General features: G+C 43.5%; 1 protein-coding gene across 4 annotated transcripts; it reads left to right on the top strand.

Moving 5' to 3' along the window:
- The first annotated feature begins 676 nt into the window (after positions 1–676).
- LOC111562882 (acyl-coenzyme A thioesterase 1-like) lies at positions 677–15,475 on the top strand. 4 transcript variants are annotated; one of them, XM_055014454.1, is made up of 5 exons: positions 1,836–2,347; positions 2,384–2,714; positions 8,858–9,359; positions 11,874–12,076; positions 13,662–15,475. In XM_055014454.1, the coding sequence occupies exons 3-5, from the start codon at positions 8,900–8,902 to the stop codon at positions 14,268–14,270; spliced, it is 1,272 nt and encodes a 423-aa protein (XP_054870429.1). In that variant the 5' UTR covers positions 1,836–2,347; positions 2,384–2,714; positions 8,858–8,899; the 3' UTR covers positions 14,271–15,475. The 4 variants fall into 4 exon arrangements, with proteins under 4 accessions (XP_054870430.1, XP_035800073.2, XP_054870429.1 ...); XM_055014455.1 differs by lacking the exons at positions 1,836–2,347; positions 2,384–2,714 and adding an exon at positions 677–1,813; XM_035944180.2 differs by having other exon boundaries at positions 1,835–2,714; positions 8,885–9,359.
- Positions 15,476–15,795: the final 320 nt, after the last annotated feature.

The following is a 15,795-nucleotide window of genomic DNA, read 5'->3' on the forward strand; positions in this document are numbered from 1 at the left end:
GTTGGATGAATGGGAAAGCTTTTTTTTTTTCTCCCTTCTTTCGTCAGCACACGGTCGGATAAACCGAGCCCGGTCGGACATTTCAGGGTCGGTCGGATGAATGAGGTCGGATAAACTGTGGCCGGTCGGATAAACTGAGACCATCTATGTACCGCCTCCCTGAACAAAACAGGACAGCTTCACACATCAGCAAGCCAGAGTAGGAAGGCACTGGGAAAGGCAGGAGCTGAAAATAGGAGGAGAAGACAGAGACGACAGCAGGAGGATGAAATGATTTTCATGAGGACGAGTCAAACAACTGAACATTGAATGAAAAATCGTTTCATCCTCCCGCTGTAGTCTGCCTCTGTTTTCATCCAATGTTCAGTTGTTTATTTTATTTTTTTGCTTCGCTGAGGATGACTCAAGCGATCTCTCAAGCAACCTCTCAGCTCACACGACGCATTTCGCGGCCCAGGAGGTCTCTGAGCAGACCGGACCCGTCCCTCACCCTGCGTGCGGCTCTGAGGAAATGACAGCGAATTCCGTGCGAGGAGCGAGAGGAGGAGGAAAACAAAAACAACACACACGAGCAACCTCTCAGCTCACACGACGCGTTTCGAGGCTGAGGAGGTCTTGTCCCTCACCCCGTGTGCGGCTCTGAGGAAATGACAGCGAACGCCGTGGGAGGAATGACAGGTGAGTATCAGCGCCGACGCATTTCGCGACCCAGGAGGTCTCGGAGCAGACCAGGGTCACCCCTCTGGCTCTGACTCCGAGACCTCCTGGGCCGCGAGACGCCGCGCGCGGAACGAGAGGAGGAGCGACACACACGAGCAACCTCTCAGCACACGACGCGTTTCGCGGCCGAGGAGGTCTCTGAGCAGACCGGGCCCGTCCCTCACCCCGTGGCTCCGACTCCGAGCAAGAGAGTGACGAGCTGCGGGCTGAGGAAATGACAGCGAACGCCGTGCGAGGAGCGAGAGGAGGAAAACGCAGGAAACGACAACCTCTCAGCACACGACGCGTTTCGCGGCCCAGGAGGTCTCTGAGCAGACCGGGCCCGTCCCTCACCCCGTGGCTCAGACTCCGAGCAAGAGAGTGACGAGCTGCGGGCTGAGGAAATGACAGCGAACGCCGTGCGAGGAGCGAGAGGAGGAAAACGCAGGAAACGACAACCTCTCAGCACACGACGCGTTTCGCGGCCCAGGAGGTCTCTGAGCAGACCGGGCCCGTCCCTCACCCCGTGGCTCAGACTCCGAGCAAGAGAGTGACGAGCTGCGGGCTGAGGAAATGACAGCGAACGCCGTGCGAGGAGCGAGAGGAGGAAAACGCCGGAAACGACAACCTCTCAGCACACGATGCGTTTCGCGGCCGAGGAGGTCTCTGAGCAGACCGGGCCCGTCCCTCACCCCGTGGCTCCGACTCCGAGCAGGAGAGTGACGAGCTGCGGGCTGAGGAAATGACAGCGAACGCCGTCACACGACGCGTTTTGCGGCCGAGGAGGTCTCGTTAGCAGACCAGGCCCGTCCCTCACCCCGCGTGCGGCTCTGAGGAAATGACAGCGAACGCCGTGCGAGGAGCGAGAGGAGGAAAACGCAGGAAACGACAACCTCTCAGCACACGACGCTTTTCTAACACTTCCCGCACTCTACCTGTCATTTCTTCTCCTTTGTTAGCTGTGATGGGATGCAGCCACTGGTGGTATCCCATAGGAAGGATGGTCATGTTTCCCACCTTATATAAACAGTTTCAGTGCAGCTTGCTGTTACCTTACAAAGGAAGAGGAGTATACTGTGAAGCATAGCAAAACCTCTGTGTCTCTTTGGAATGTGTATGTATAGAACCACTCCATGTTGTGGTGTGTGTATGTATATGAGTTTGTGTGTAAACAGCTAGGGTTAATGCCTGAATCCATATCTCTCCCTTGAAAGATCAAGCACAACTCATGCATTAATTGCACAATAAATAGTTATCAACATTGTAATACTCATATGTGATATCAATTTAAGTGTTAGGCTAGCAGTGCCTTTAAAAAAATAATAAATCCTAACATTGGCCACATACAGGGCTGATGGGAGCGGGGAGATCCACCTGAACAGAGGCGTCTCACTCAGTGGGAGTTATGTTGGGGGTGAACCCATGGGTCTGCTGTGGTCCATTCTAAGAATTTCAAGTGTTCATCTCCAGAGCTATTAAATGTATTATGCAATCAACATTAGTGAGATAATGACCATGAATCTTCCTTTCATTGTCTTTTACAAAGAATGTGGCAAGAAAATTTGAAAAACAAATTAAACCAACAGCTATTTTAATAAAGGATAAAAAGTACAAGATAAGGGTAAGCTAGTTTGAATTGAGTTCTGAGGTAGATAGATAGATAGATAGATAGATAGATAGATAGATAGATAGATAGATAGATAGATAGATAGATAGATAGATAGATAGATAGATAGATAGATAGATAGATAATCCTTTCCCCTGCTGTTCCCCTGCAAAATCCGATTCCTGTCAGTCCTTCACAATTACACAATTTAGGGCTTCTGCAGCTTTTTTATTTTGAAATCGAGACTTTTATTTTGAAGCGCCGACTCTTAGCTTCCTGTTGTGTAGGTTTATTCGGGACACTGGGGTAAAGTTTATCAAGATGGTGTCCGGTCATTCTCTGTTCGAGAAGCAGTTTTGAAATTCAGAGTTTCACTTTGAAGGAAAATCAACCTTCGACGCTCCAAAGGGTGAGTTTTGTGTTTAACGTGAATTAGAGGCAGCGCCGAGTGTAAACACAGTAAGCACTCAGGTTAGAACTTAAGGAGGCTTTACGAACGTGTTTCTATGTTTGTTGAGATTTCTGCTCCAAGATACTGTTCAGTTTTATTTCAGGTCACTGCACTGGTTGTTTTCAGTAAGACTGATGTGTAACTGAGGTATGTGGAGCCTGATGTACTGTTATGTGTGACCTCACACAATAGGACCAGTGAGTCGGGAGGCAGTGGTAACTGTTAAAGTCAAACTTTTATTGACACCGATCACTCAATCCATTCCTTACTCTAGATTCCGTCCTCCTAATGTGTCCCACCGGATCTGTCATCTCACACATTAGTTCCTATCCACATGCTCTCAGTACATCTCCCCCCTTTTGCTTAGTGTCCACATTTCTCCTTTTTCCTTGCGGAGTCTTTTACAATCACACCGTTCTTGCTTCTGCATTAACAAATACTAAACATATTGAAGTTCAGATGTGACAAATAGTATTCAACTACTTTTTCCTTCTTTCTCCCTTTTTTTTTTTTTTTTTTTTTTTTTTTTTTTTCTTCTTAACAATGTTACAACACTTCTGTATCCAACCATTTAACAAAATATGACATGGAACCTGTCTAGGGGTCAGGGTCGACAACCTGGGTCCCCAGAGCTGTGCGGGGATTATTCTGCCCCGTGGACCACAGCTTCCTACTCTATGAGTGGTGGTTATAAGTCCAGTCTCTGCGGAGTGCGAACAACCCGCCCCGACCTTGTGACTGTGGTGCCCTCAGGAATCATTCTGATGTGAGATCTGTTTCTCCTGAGACATCCTGATGGCATATCAATGTTGAAGGAACGTGGGGTGTTGGCTGGGCTGCTGACAGTCCCCGAGTTGTTGGTGTTCTTCACCCAGACCCTTTGTCCTGGTGTGAGCTCTTGTTTTATCCGAGCTTTGTGTCTCTTGTTGAACCAGGAAGCCTGTTTTTGTTTCAGGTCCTGGTCTTTACCTTGGAACAGCTGAAGGTTTGGCCATCTTGGTTGAAGTTTTTCCTCACTGACAGGTAAGGGTGTCCTGATATTACGACCCATCAGCAACTGTGCAGGTGATGAGCCCTGTGCCAAAGGTGTGGCTCTGTATGCCATGAGAGCCTTGTGTGGATCCTCCCCCTTCTTAAGGAGAGATTTGACCGTCCTTACAGCCCTTTCTGCTTCTCCATTACTTTGAGGATAGTGGGGGCTTGTGGTCACATGGATGAAATCATAGTCTCTTGCAAAGGCTGCAAACTCGGCAGCTGAAAACTGAGGGCCATTATCTGTGACAAGAGTTTCAGGGACCCCATGACGTGCAAAAATGGCCTTCATTTTGTTGATCACTGGGACTGCAGTTGTAGAGGCAAGGTTTGCAACTTCAATGTAACGGGAAAAATAGTCTATCACTAACAGGTACATGGCACGATTCCACTGGAAGAGATCTGCTGCAACGCGCTGCCATGGCCTATTAGGGGTTTGTGTCGTCATGAGAGGCTCTGGTGCATTGTGAACCTCCTGTGCGCAAACTATGCAGTTGTCAACTTTGAGTTTGATTTGTTTGGTCAGACCGGGCCACCATATGGACTGTTGTGCTCTGGCAATGCATTTTGTCATGCCCTGGTGACCGTCATGTACCCTGTTCAGCATTTCCTCCTGCATTTTAATAGGAATGACGAGTCTTTCACTTTTCATCAATAGTCCATCTGCAATGGACAAGTCTTGGTGGTATTGCCAATACGCTTGAAGTTCATGTGGGAGAGCTTTCCTGCTGGTAGGCCACCCTGTTTGTACCAACTCTTTCAGTCTCCTGCATGTATTGTCCGTTTCCTGTGCCTGTCTGATTTGTGCGAGTTTACTTTCTGATGCTGGCAACTGTTGCAGAATCTGGTTAATAGACACGCACACATCCTCTTCCAGTTGCTTGTCCTGCATTGTAGGCGGGGCTTGGATGGGTGCTCTGGACAGCGCATCTGCCGTGATTAAGTTCTTTCCTGGGACGTGTTCGATTTTGTATGTGAAGCGAAGCAGTCGTAATCTGAACCTTAAAATACGAGGTGGCAAATCATCAAGAGCTCTGCTGCCTAGTAGGGAAATGAGAGGCTTATGATCAGTCTGAATCAAAAAGTCCATTCCTACCAGGTAAGACTGGAAGCGTTCACATGCCCAGGTCAACGCCAGTGCCTCTTTTTCAATTTGGGCATATCTGCGCTCTGCGTTTGTCATGCTTCGTGAAATAAAGGCCACTGGACGCCATTCTCCTGTTGGTTGCTTTTGCGACAGGACCCCACCTAATCCAAAGGAGGAAGCGTCAGCTGCAACTTTTGTCTCTCTGTTCAGACAATACTGAGCCAGGACCGTGGGAGAACTCAGTTCCTGCCGTAGTTCATCAAAAGCACACTGCTGTGCTGTCCCCCAATCCCAAATTGTGTCTGCTTTGAGAAGCTCTCTTAGTGGCTGTGTGAGTTCAGCTACACGTGGGGAAAACTTTCCGACGTAGTTCACCATGCCCACAAACCTTTTCACATCAGCAGCATCTTTGGGTGTAGGCATCTCCTTGATTGCCTTGATTTTGCCAGGGTCTGCTTCAATGCCCTGTGCTGTGACAATGTGACCCAGAAACATAACCTTTTCTACTGCAAACTGGCACTTGTCATTGTTGAGGGTCAGCCCCTCCTCCTGAAGCCGCTCTAACACTCGGTGCAGTCTTTGGTCATGCTGTTCTCGAGTGGAACCGAAAACAAGTATGTCATCTGCATGACACACAGTTCCCTCCAGTCCTGTCAGCATTTGGGACAGTCTCTTTTGAAAATGTTCAGGTGCTGACGAGATTCCGAATGGCAACCTTTTGTAGCAGTATCTTCCAAACGGGGTGATGAATGTGGTCAATGGGACTGACTCTGGGTGGAGAGGCACCTGCCAAAATCCCGCTGTAGCATCCAATTTAGTGAAGACCGTTGCACCTGCGAATTTGGCCAAAGTTTCATCTACAGCTGGCAGTATGTGGCGTTCTCTACAAACATACTCGTTTAGGTGAGTCATGTCTGAGCAGATTCTGACCTTTTCATTGGGCTTGGGGGCCACCACCATTCCAGCGCACCACTCTGTTGGTTCCTCAATAGCCTCAATTACCCCCATCTTCTCCATTCTCTCCAGCTCTGTCTTCACCTTGTCATATAATGGCAGTGGGACTCGTCGTGGCAGTGACAATGCATAAGGCTTGGCATCATCCTTCAGTTTTATTTTGTACTCCCCTTTAAGGAGGCCCAGCCCTGTAAAGACTTTGGGGTACAGTTTTTTCATGTCAGCCTCCAGTTCCTTAACACTGTCTACAGGGTGAAGCAGGCCTAATGCTGTGATAGCTGGAAAGCCTAGCAGAGGGATGGATAGTCTCTGTATGATGTACACTGGCTGTGTTGTCATTTTGTCTTTGTATTTCATGACAGCATTGAACTGACCTTTCACTTTCAGGGCTTCTCCACTGGGACCACACAGGGGCTTCTCCGCTCTGGTGAGTGGTCCATGCAGGTCTTTTGAGTAGATGGCAGCTGGTATTACAGTTACATCAGCTCCTGTATCCAGTTTGAATGTCACATTTTTGCCATTTACCTCCAGTGTCTTTTTCCAGTTGTTGGGCCGTGCTCCTGCTGACACTGTTCCTAAAAACAGTGTATTGTCCCCATCCTCCAGGACTGCTCCAACTCTGCCTGATCTGCACACCGCTGCAAAATGTCCCTTTTTTCGACATTTTCTGCACTCTGCGTCTCGTGCAACACAGTTGTTTTTGGAGTGTGCAGGTGACTTGCCACAGCGCCCACAGTACTTTTGTCCATTTTGATTTTCACTGTGACTCTTTGTTTCAAACGATTTTCGTGCTTGGTTGTCTTTGAAAGTCTTTTTCTTAAACTTTAACAAATCCACGTTTGCCTCTTTCCTGTCCTTCACGTTTGTCTCTCTCACAACTGGCTGCTGTTTCTTTATCTCTTCATGCTGTCTTATCTGTAGCACTGCCTTTTCCAGTGTTAATCCGCTATCCATCTGCAGTTTTTCTGATAGGCCTTGGTACTGTGTGCCCACCACCAACCTATCTCTTATCATCTCGTCCTGCAGTGGTCCATACTGGCAGTTTTCTGCTAACTTATAGACTGCAGCAATGAAGGATTCAGCTGATTCCCCTGGTTCTTGGCATCGTTTGTTAAAACGTGCTCTCTCATATATGACATTGTGTTTGCCAATGAAGTGCTTATCGAGGGCTACTTTTACACTCTTGTATTTTCTAAGCTCCTCTTCGCTCAACCCTAGCGTGCTCAAAATATCATCGGCTTTATCGCCCATTGTGTACACTAAAGAGTTTACTTGGTAGCTTTCGTCTTTGCCGTCCAGTCCTGCTGCCACACGAAACCTTTCAAAACGGCGAATCCAGTTGGGCCATGACGAATAGTCGCTGAAATCGAAATTTTCAGGTGGACTAATTGAAAACAGGTGATCCGTCATCTTCGCGCCGTCCTCTGGACCTCTTTATCCGCGCCCGTGGTCGATCACCGCGAAGTTAGCTTCACTCATGAGCTAGCGGTAAAACTGCCGCTTCCCGCCGACGTCGTCGTCCGGTCTCCGCCTGAGACGGGCTTCTTGGCTTCTGACACCATGTACTGTTATGTGTGACCTCACACAATAGGACCAGTGAGTCGGGAGGCAGTGGTAACTGTTAAAGTCAAACTTTTATTGACACCGATCACTCAATCCATTCCTTACTCTAGATTCCGTCCTCCTAATGTGTCCCACCGGATCTGTCATCTCACACATTAGTTCCTATCCACATGCTCTCAGTACACCTGAAGGCAGAATATTCAGTTTAACTAACAGATAACTGATGCTGCACAGCTGACCTGCTCCAGATTAGTTAATAAGTTAAACTTTATTGATCCCTCACTGGAGACACTGTCATGTTCAGCAGCTGGATACAGAAACGACAGAAACAAGAACAAGACACAGATATGGATATGTACACATACAGCATGATGAGTTTACATGTATACAGATATGGCATGGAGGACAATGCACCCACAGTTCTGCTATTGCAGTCAAAAATGTTATTTGTGGAAAAGACCAGTGGTTAACATGATGTTTTTACACATGAAGAGCGGTAAAAAGATCGGTGTTATATCTTAGTGGTTGACCTGGAAGAGATGTAAAGAGAGAGCACAGTTATACATTTATTTCTTGGGTTGTACAGGAGCAAACTTTGATTGTTTGCGAAGAGCGGTAGAAAAAACAGTGTTAAGGGATGAGATTCTGTTCAGAGTTTGGGATTTAAATTGATTGCATGAAGTGTCTACCTTCCACCAAAGCTTTTTCTGACAGTATTTTGTCTCTGCGCGATACAGATTCTCAGCTGAGGAAACTTGAACATTAGTAATCTCACTGTTACAGCAGATAGACTGTATGGAGCCTACATGTATTTAGTTGGAAGAAAATGTAACGATATGTTTCTTATGTTTGGTCCTGATTTGCTGCCAAATCCAATTAACTGTGCTGGTACTGCAGCTAAGATCAGATCAATCAGTAGCTTTGACTTTAAAGTTTTAGGTTTAACTTTGACTTAAATTTAAACTTCAAGAGCTGTAACGTAAAGATGTCACGTTAGAAATAAGCACCTGCATGGTTATTGCATGCTGCAGATGTAGTCTGTAATGTGTGACACAGAGAAGGGAGAAGCTGAGTAGTCCAGTTTAATACTGCAGCTAACAGAACACAAATTCCACAAATGATTAGTCTGTTGGTTGTTCAGCTACTTCACTTTGATTTGGCCAAAAACTGCATCCCTCATTTGAAAACATTGTTGAATATCATGAATAAGTTACTGAAGTTTAAGAGCTCTAATGTGTAGAGTCACTGAGTGGTGAAATAATAACTTCCAGAGTTAACTTTTTCCTACCAGCTTCCCCCCTTTCACCTTGTGTATCATTTGTAGAAACAGAGGATGTTACTGTCATAAAAACCTCATGTAGGCAACTCCTCATCAATGCATTTTGTGTAATGTTATATCTTAAATTGGTTTATTGGAGGTGCTAGAGTTGGTATAAACCTAAATGCCCATCTGTTTCTTTTACAGTAACTGCACAAATTCTCAATTTATCAGAAAACAGCAGGAGAGATGTCTTCCCAAGTCAGACTGAGGCTGCTGCCGAGTGCCAAGTGTTTGTTTGATGAGCCTGTTCAGGTGAAGGTGGCCGGACTGAAGTCGAAGCAGCTGGTGACCATGAGAGCCAGATCGACTGATGATAAAGGGGTGATGTTCAGCTCCTCGGCCACCTACAGGGCTGATGGGAGCGGGGAGATCCACCTGGACAGAGACCCCTCACTCAGCGGGACTTATGTTGGGGTTGAGCCCATGGGTCTGCTGTGGTCCATGAAGCCAGACACTTTGCACAAAAGGTTTATAAAGTTGAGTTCACTAAACCCCCACGTGGTGAAGTTCTCAGTGCACGAGGAAGAGGAGGAGGAGGGCAAGATGCTGGCAGAGGTGATTAACGAGAGGATTCTGATTGGAGACGGGGTCAGTCGACTCCCTGTCAACAAGGGCAACATCCGCGGGGTCCTGTTTACTCCCCCAGGTTTGTCTGTGTCTTTGTCATTCAGTTTGTAAGGCAAGGCAAGTTTATTTGTATAGCACAATTCATACACAAGGCAATTCAAAATGCTTTGCAAACGCAAAGAAATACATTCAGAAAAAAACATTTAAATGTAGACATACATTAAAATCATAGAAATAAAACATAAAAGCTGACATCAAGATCATAAAAGTGCATTAAAAGACAAGAAAACAGATTGAGCATCTCAGAGAAAGGTACAGCAAACAATAAGGTTTTCAGGCCTGATTTAAATAAGCCGGCAGTTTGAGCAGACCTCAGGTGTTCAGGAGGTTTGTTCCACAGGTGAGGAGCATAATAGCTGAATGCTGCTTCACTATTTTTGGTTCTGATTCTAGGAACACACAGTAAACCTGTCCTTGATGACATGAGGGCTCTGGATGCTTCATATGGAGCTAATAAGTCCAGGATGTATTCTGGTCCAAGACCATTCAGTGCTCTGTAGACCAGGAGTAAGATTTTGAACCCGATCGTTTGACTACCAGGAAGACTGTAGTGGTTTGAGGACTGGTGTAATCTGGTCCAGTGTCCAGGCGTTAGTTCAGACTCTGGCAGCAGCATTCGGGATCAGCTGCAGCTGCTTGATTGATTTCTTGTTAAGACCTGTGAAGACACCATTACATTAAGCTAACCTAAATAACCTATATAAATGCATGAGTAAGTTTCTCTGTGTCTTCTCTAGACAGGAAACCCTTGATTCTAGCATTGTCCTTCAGGTGGTAATAGGCAGATTTAGTAACGGCTTTCAAGTGGCTGTTTAAATTCCAAAAAGTCAATATGACACCGAGGTTTCTGGCTTGATTTGTAAGTTTTAGTGACATGGAGTCAAGGTGAGCACGGATCTTTGACCTTTTATTTTTGGGGCCAAATACAGTCACATCAGTCTGTAAATCGAGAGAACTGTGATGGCTCTGATTGATCTGTTTTTGTAATTAAACCTGTCCATCTATATGAATAAGTGTTGCCTGATAAAGCTCATCCCTTTTGCCACGGAGCTGCATTGCTGCAACTATTGAAAACGCATAGAAGAGCAACATCTTTACATTCAGGAAGACACAGTTTTTCAGTTACCGCTGCTGTAGAGGTTGCAGGCCAATTCATGCTTTCCAGGTCCACAAAGGTTGGTGTTTATTGTCTCCTTGGCCAGTAATGCAAATTTTACAACTCTGTATAACTACAGACAACACAATAATAAAACAAAACTCAAAAATCTCAGAAGAAATTTTGAGCCTGGAAATACAGGTGCTGGTCAATATGTCCTGCTATAATTATTATACAGGTATAATTTCCATAAGTATATTTTACTTTGAAAAGCCAGCATGTTTCATGAACCCTGATCAGCACCTTTAAACATCTTTGAACTTTTACTTTGAAGGTGTCTCAATCAGCCAATCAGCTGTGCCTCACTTGTTGGGCGCAGTGAGCAGAGCAGAAAGCCTAAGGATTAGACCTTCGAACAAACGGTCACAGCTCAACAATTATAAGTTCTATTGAAGAAATGCTTTCAGCATTTACAGCACAATCTTATTTTGAATAAGCTGATGTATTGCCATACGTATAGTATGTATTATATAGATTTGGTGACAGGTTAGAAAGACCCTCGTTTCTGAATTTCATCTCAAAAATTCGGAAATTCGAAATAATGGGAGTCAATGAGAGTTTTGGTGCTCTGAGGTAGTTTGGGAAAAAATAGCAAGCCCTATGGTAATGAGAGCCTCACTGGGTGAAAGAAAACAAAAATGCTTTTGTTTTTATGTATAAATTGTTCGTGTAGAGCAGGCAGTGTGAGAAGGAGACAGAGTTAACTGCACTCTTGAAAAAATTTATTCGATTAAAAAAAATAAAAAAATTCTACATATTCAAAAATTTTTTATAAAACCTAAACTGTGGTTGTGTAAAAGACATAAAAGATATCAAAACACGGATTTAGAGGAATAACATTTAAACCATTGTGGCCTGTTTAAACTTTGAATTTTTTATATTTTTTGTATTTTGTAAAAAATGTATGAAGAATCGCTACCAAAAGACATACCACACCATTTCCGATCTCGCCGCACATTTTGATATTTAATTTATCTGGGTTTTCTCAAAGCTGCGGCACGAGTTAGGTGCCAGAATCTATAATACAAATAAGCCGGAGGAATAACAATAAGTGCGCTTCAATGCTTTTGCATTGGCGCACATGAATTCACAGCTAGGCGCTGTATAAAACCAGAACATACAATATAACCATGAATGAAAATAGTTCTATCTTAAACATATATATATACATCTGCACATCACTCCAAGTCAAAGGCCTCTGCATGTGTCAGAAGTGTTTCAGCTGTGAATGTAAAAATAAGTGCTTTTCTTTGGCATGTACTGATTGAAACAAACATTCTTTCCTATTTGTACACTGTGGTATAATGAAAAGCATTCATTAATGAAAATGTGCTTATTCTTTCTTACTTTGTCATCACTCTTTGTCTCCTGTTCCAGGAAGAGGTCCATTCCCTGCTGTGTTAGATCTGTACACTTTTGGTGGAGGTCTGTCGGAGAAAAGGGCCTCTCTGCTGGCCACCCGAGGATTTGTGGTTCTGACTGTCGCGCTGTACGGCCACGATGACCAGGCAAAGGATGTCAAAGCAGTCCATATGGATTATTTTGAAGAAGCAATTGAGTTTCTAAAAACACAAGACAAGGTGAGTTGATTGAACAGTTACTTACAAATCTGTTGAATCCTCTTTATTTCCAGGGGTAAACCGTTTACTCCAAATAGGAGTGAACTAAGAAATTATTGGCATGTAGTTTATATGTTTGGATGCCACACCAAGACGGTATTTCTAAGGGTTTTTTGTGCGTTTCCTTAATGCCCTGATGTCTGAAGAGTACAGATACAAATTTAGTGGTAACCCTGATGTGGATTCTTCTACAGAAATTGTATGATGCTGAGGTTAGCTGTGCGGCCATATAGTGACACCTGAGGTTAGGAAGTTGAAGAGGATGTTGCATAGTTCAGGAGTAACTTTAACATCAAGATATTTAAAATGTTAGTAGTTGTCGTCAATGGAGTATTTTCTTTGGGGTTATGTCTTTCTTCTTTATTAAGGAACATCAGTACTGATTTTGTGTTATTAATTTTGTACCCAGAAAATTCTCCACAACATTCAATTAATCTAATTAAATTGGTAATACTATTTTTTTAAATTTGTCAAAAATATATATTATTGTCCACAAATAATGAAATACTGTGGTTCCTCCCGCCAATAGTAGTGCCTGATATTTCTGTATGTGCTTATACAGCCATAGTGAGAGGTTCTTTGCTAGTGTAATTAAAAACGATGACAAGGGACAACCCTGTCGAGTGGATCTTTGTACATTAAAGGGCTTCAATATTGTGAATTATTAGTCAGGTTCTCAACATTCGGATTTGTGTATAACACTTGAATCCAACTCAGAAAAGTTTTACCTAGGCCATATCTCAGATGTATATTAAAGAGAGAGCCCTATTTATTCTGTTAACTTAGGAAGCATCGACTGATAACATTGCTGTGTCTGTCACATTGCACTTCTTATGGAGTAAGTTAAAGACCCTTCTAGTGTTATGATATCACTGTCTTTTTCGTATTTTGCTGGTCATCATTAATCAGCTGGGGGAGATACTTTTCTATCTTTTTGAAAGTGCTTCAGAGAGTATTTTTGTGTCACAGCTCATTAAGCTAATTGGTCTGTAGGATGAGCATTCAGTTGGGGGCGTTGTTTGGTTTTAATATAAGGGTTATTAAAGCTAATCTTAGTGAATCTGAAAGAGTTGATAAAAGATTTTCTGAACATCTTGAGAAAAGGTTTAACAAGCTGCTTTTGGAATGTTTTAAAGAACTCTTGGTCATCCATCAGGACCTTGAGCTTTACCACTGTTGAGGTCTCTGATAGCTACACAAAGTTCTGTTATTGTTAATGGACTATCCAGCACATTTTTCTCTTCCTCTGATATTGCCTGAAATTGTAATTGTTCAACGAACATAGTTAATCCTTCTCCTTTTTCTGTATATTCTAATTTTACAGCATCTCATTAGAAATTGCGAAAATTATTTTTTTTATGTTCAGTGGATCCGTGTCAAGTTTCCAATTATTGATTTTATACTTTTTATTGCTATTTCTGCTTGTATTTTCTTTTTCCTCCAGGCTAATAAATGACTTGCTTTCTCTCCTTAGTCGTCATAAGCTTATTTCCTCCAACAGTTCCAGTTTAACTTTATGCTCTTTAATTTGGATATTTTTCCACAGGTGGGCAGTGAAGGAGTTGGTTTAATATCCCTTTCAAAAAGTGGAGATATCGCACTTTCCATAGCCTCGTACCTACCAGGTGTTGCGGCCACTGTGTGGATCAATGGCTGCTCTGCCAATACAGTGTTACCCCTCCACTATAAGAAAAGAGAAATCCACTCTGTGTTGACGTATGACGCAAAGAAAGCCTTTCTCACTGAGACAGGGGCCGTCAATATCAGAAATGTTCTGAACAGCCCCCTGTTAGACGAGAATAAGACCGCCCTGATCCCCATTGAAAGAGCAAAGGGACATTTCCTCTTTGTGGCCTCAGAGGACGACTGCAACTGGGACAGCAACACTTTCATGAATGAGATGGTGGAGAGACTGAAGCGTCATGGGAAGGAGAACTTTGAGAGTGTGTCCTACCCTGAAGCTGGGCACTACTTGGAGCCACCTTATGGACCCTACTGCCCCTCCAGCGTCCATGGAGTTGTAGGTATGCCAGTCGTGTGGGGGGGTGAGGCCAGGTCCCACGCAGCAGCTGAAGTCCACATGTGGGGAAAGATCCAGGAGTTCTTCAGAACTCACCTGAGCTGTGATGCTGCACAAACCAATCCCAAGTTATAGATGCAAATAGGATGATAGGAAAGAGAAATGATGATGAGAGTACAAGACGGGGCTGGAGCACACTGCTTCTTTCACCGCCTTTTATTGTCATCAAAGACTATTGAGAACAGAAAATATCACTTTCTACTGAGAGATGATTGGTCAGGATGATCAAGAGTCAACCAAGAATCACCAAAAAGTAGGTGTGCAATGAAGAAGAAGCTACTGGAACAGTGACATCATTGTCTCCAGTCAAATACTTTTGACATCGACATGGGCTGAAAGGCTACGAGCAACAAGGAAGCTCTTCCTCTAGAAGCAGCCCCTTAAAGCTTGACAGACCTTTCCTTTGTCTATGCTGTTGACCACATAGACAAGGAAAGGTCTTCTGGAGGAAAATTTTGTGGTCAGATAATACAAAAACAGAGCTATTTTGTCACAGTGACCAGAAATATGTTAGCAGAGAGAAGGTCAGGCCTTTAACCTCAACAACACCAAACCTACCATCAAGCACGGTGGTGGCAGTATTATGCTCTGCAGCTGTTTTAATGGCGTTAATGAATTAAAGCAATGCACTGTGGTAAGTGGAGAGACTCGCATCAGAACAAACTGTTTGTAATGTTTGCAAACCTTAGAATGCAGTGTAAAGCCGTATTTATTTTCGTCGAATGCCACAATTTCTAATTCTAAATCTCTTGACATTTAAACCTGGTTCTAATCTCACAAAACTGAAATGTGATTTGATGTGTTTTTGAGGATTCAGTGTAACTTGGATGTTACTTTAGCCTCCAAATTTACCTTTACTATATAATAGCACATAGACGGTAAAAGATTTGCTTCTCTGCAGATGTTGCATGTAAACCTTTTTGTCTTTGTTTATTCCAAAAAAATGTACCATTAACTAGACTATGGTAGCTGCCAGTGATTATTGTGGAAATTGTTTCTTATGTGAATGTATGATTGTTTAGTCTAATGTATAACATATCAGAAAGAACCACAAGTTTTTTTTTAATTTTGTATCTTATAAATCAGAAAAGCAGCGTATCCTGACATATTAAAGGCTTGAAGCAGAGAATGATTACTCAATTTTGCTTGAAGAACAACCCGTGGCTGATGGTTTTAATCAGTTCATTGCTACAAATATAAATGGGGCCTTATAGAGTTGTACTGTAAATTAACTGTTATGATTATTTTGTTGAGAGATGTTATATAAAATATCAGAAGATTCTCTGCCTATGTTTGTCTTTCTTACTCAATGACGTGTACTCATGGTAATCTTTGTTCTCTCAGGAGCCTGTCAGTTATCAGTGAAGCCACAAGGTGGTGATATAAACCTCTAAATAAACACTGCAGCGTTAATAAGGGAATTTTAGAGGCACCACTTTACTGTCCCGTTGTAATCTGAACATTGGTTTAATAAATATCAAATATTCTTCCATTTTAATAGTTCTGTTCAGTGAAGAATAATCCCACTTTAGTAAAACAGTTAATATGCAATAAAAACTGGTCGGTGGATGCGGGTACCTCATTGCAACCTTTTGTAACT

This window comes from Amphiprion ocellaris, chromosome 10 (genome assembly GCF_022539595.1).
Source record: "Amphiprion ocellaris isolate individual 3 ecotype Okinawa chromosome 10, ASM2253959v1, whole genome shotgun sequence".
NCBI classification, from domain to species: domain Eukaryota; kingdom Metazoa; phylum Chordata; class Actinopteri; family Pomacentridae; genus Amphiprion; species Amphiprion ocellaris.

Bases quoted from the DNA above. Each gene is read 5' to 3' on its own strand.
- LOC111562882 (XM_055014455.1), top strand. From the start codon at position 8,900: ATGTCTTCCCAAGTCAGACTGAGGCTGCTGCCGAGTGCCAAGTGTTTG. The intron at 9,360-11,873 runs GTTTGTCTGTGT...CTCCTGTTCCAG, and splicing joins GGTCCTGTTTACTCCCCCAG to GAAGAGGTCCATTCCCTGCT. The intron at 12,077-13,661 runs GTGAGTTGATTG...ATTTTTCCACAG, and splicing joins TTCTAAAAACACAAGACAAG to GTGGGCAGTGAAGGAGTTGG.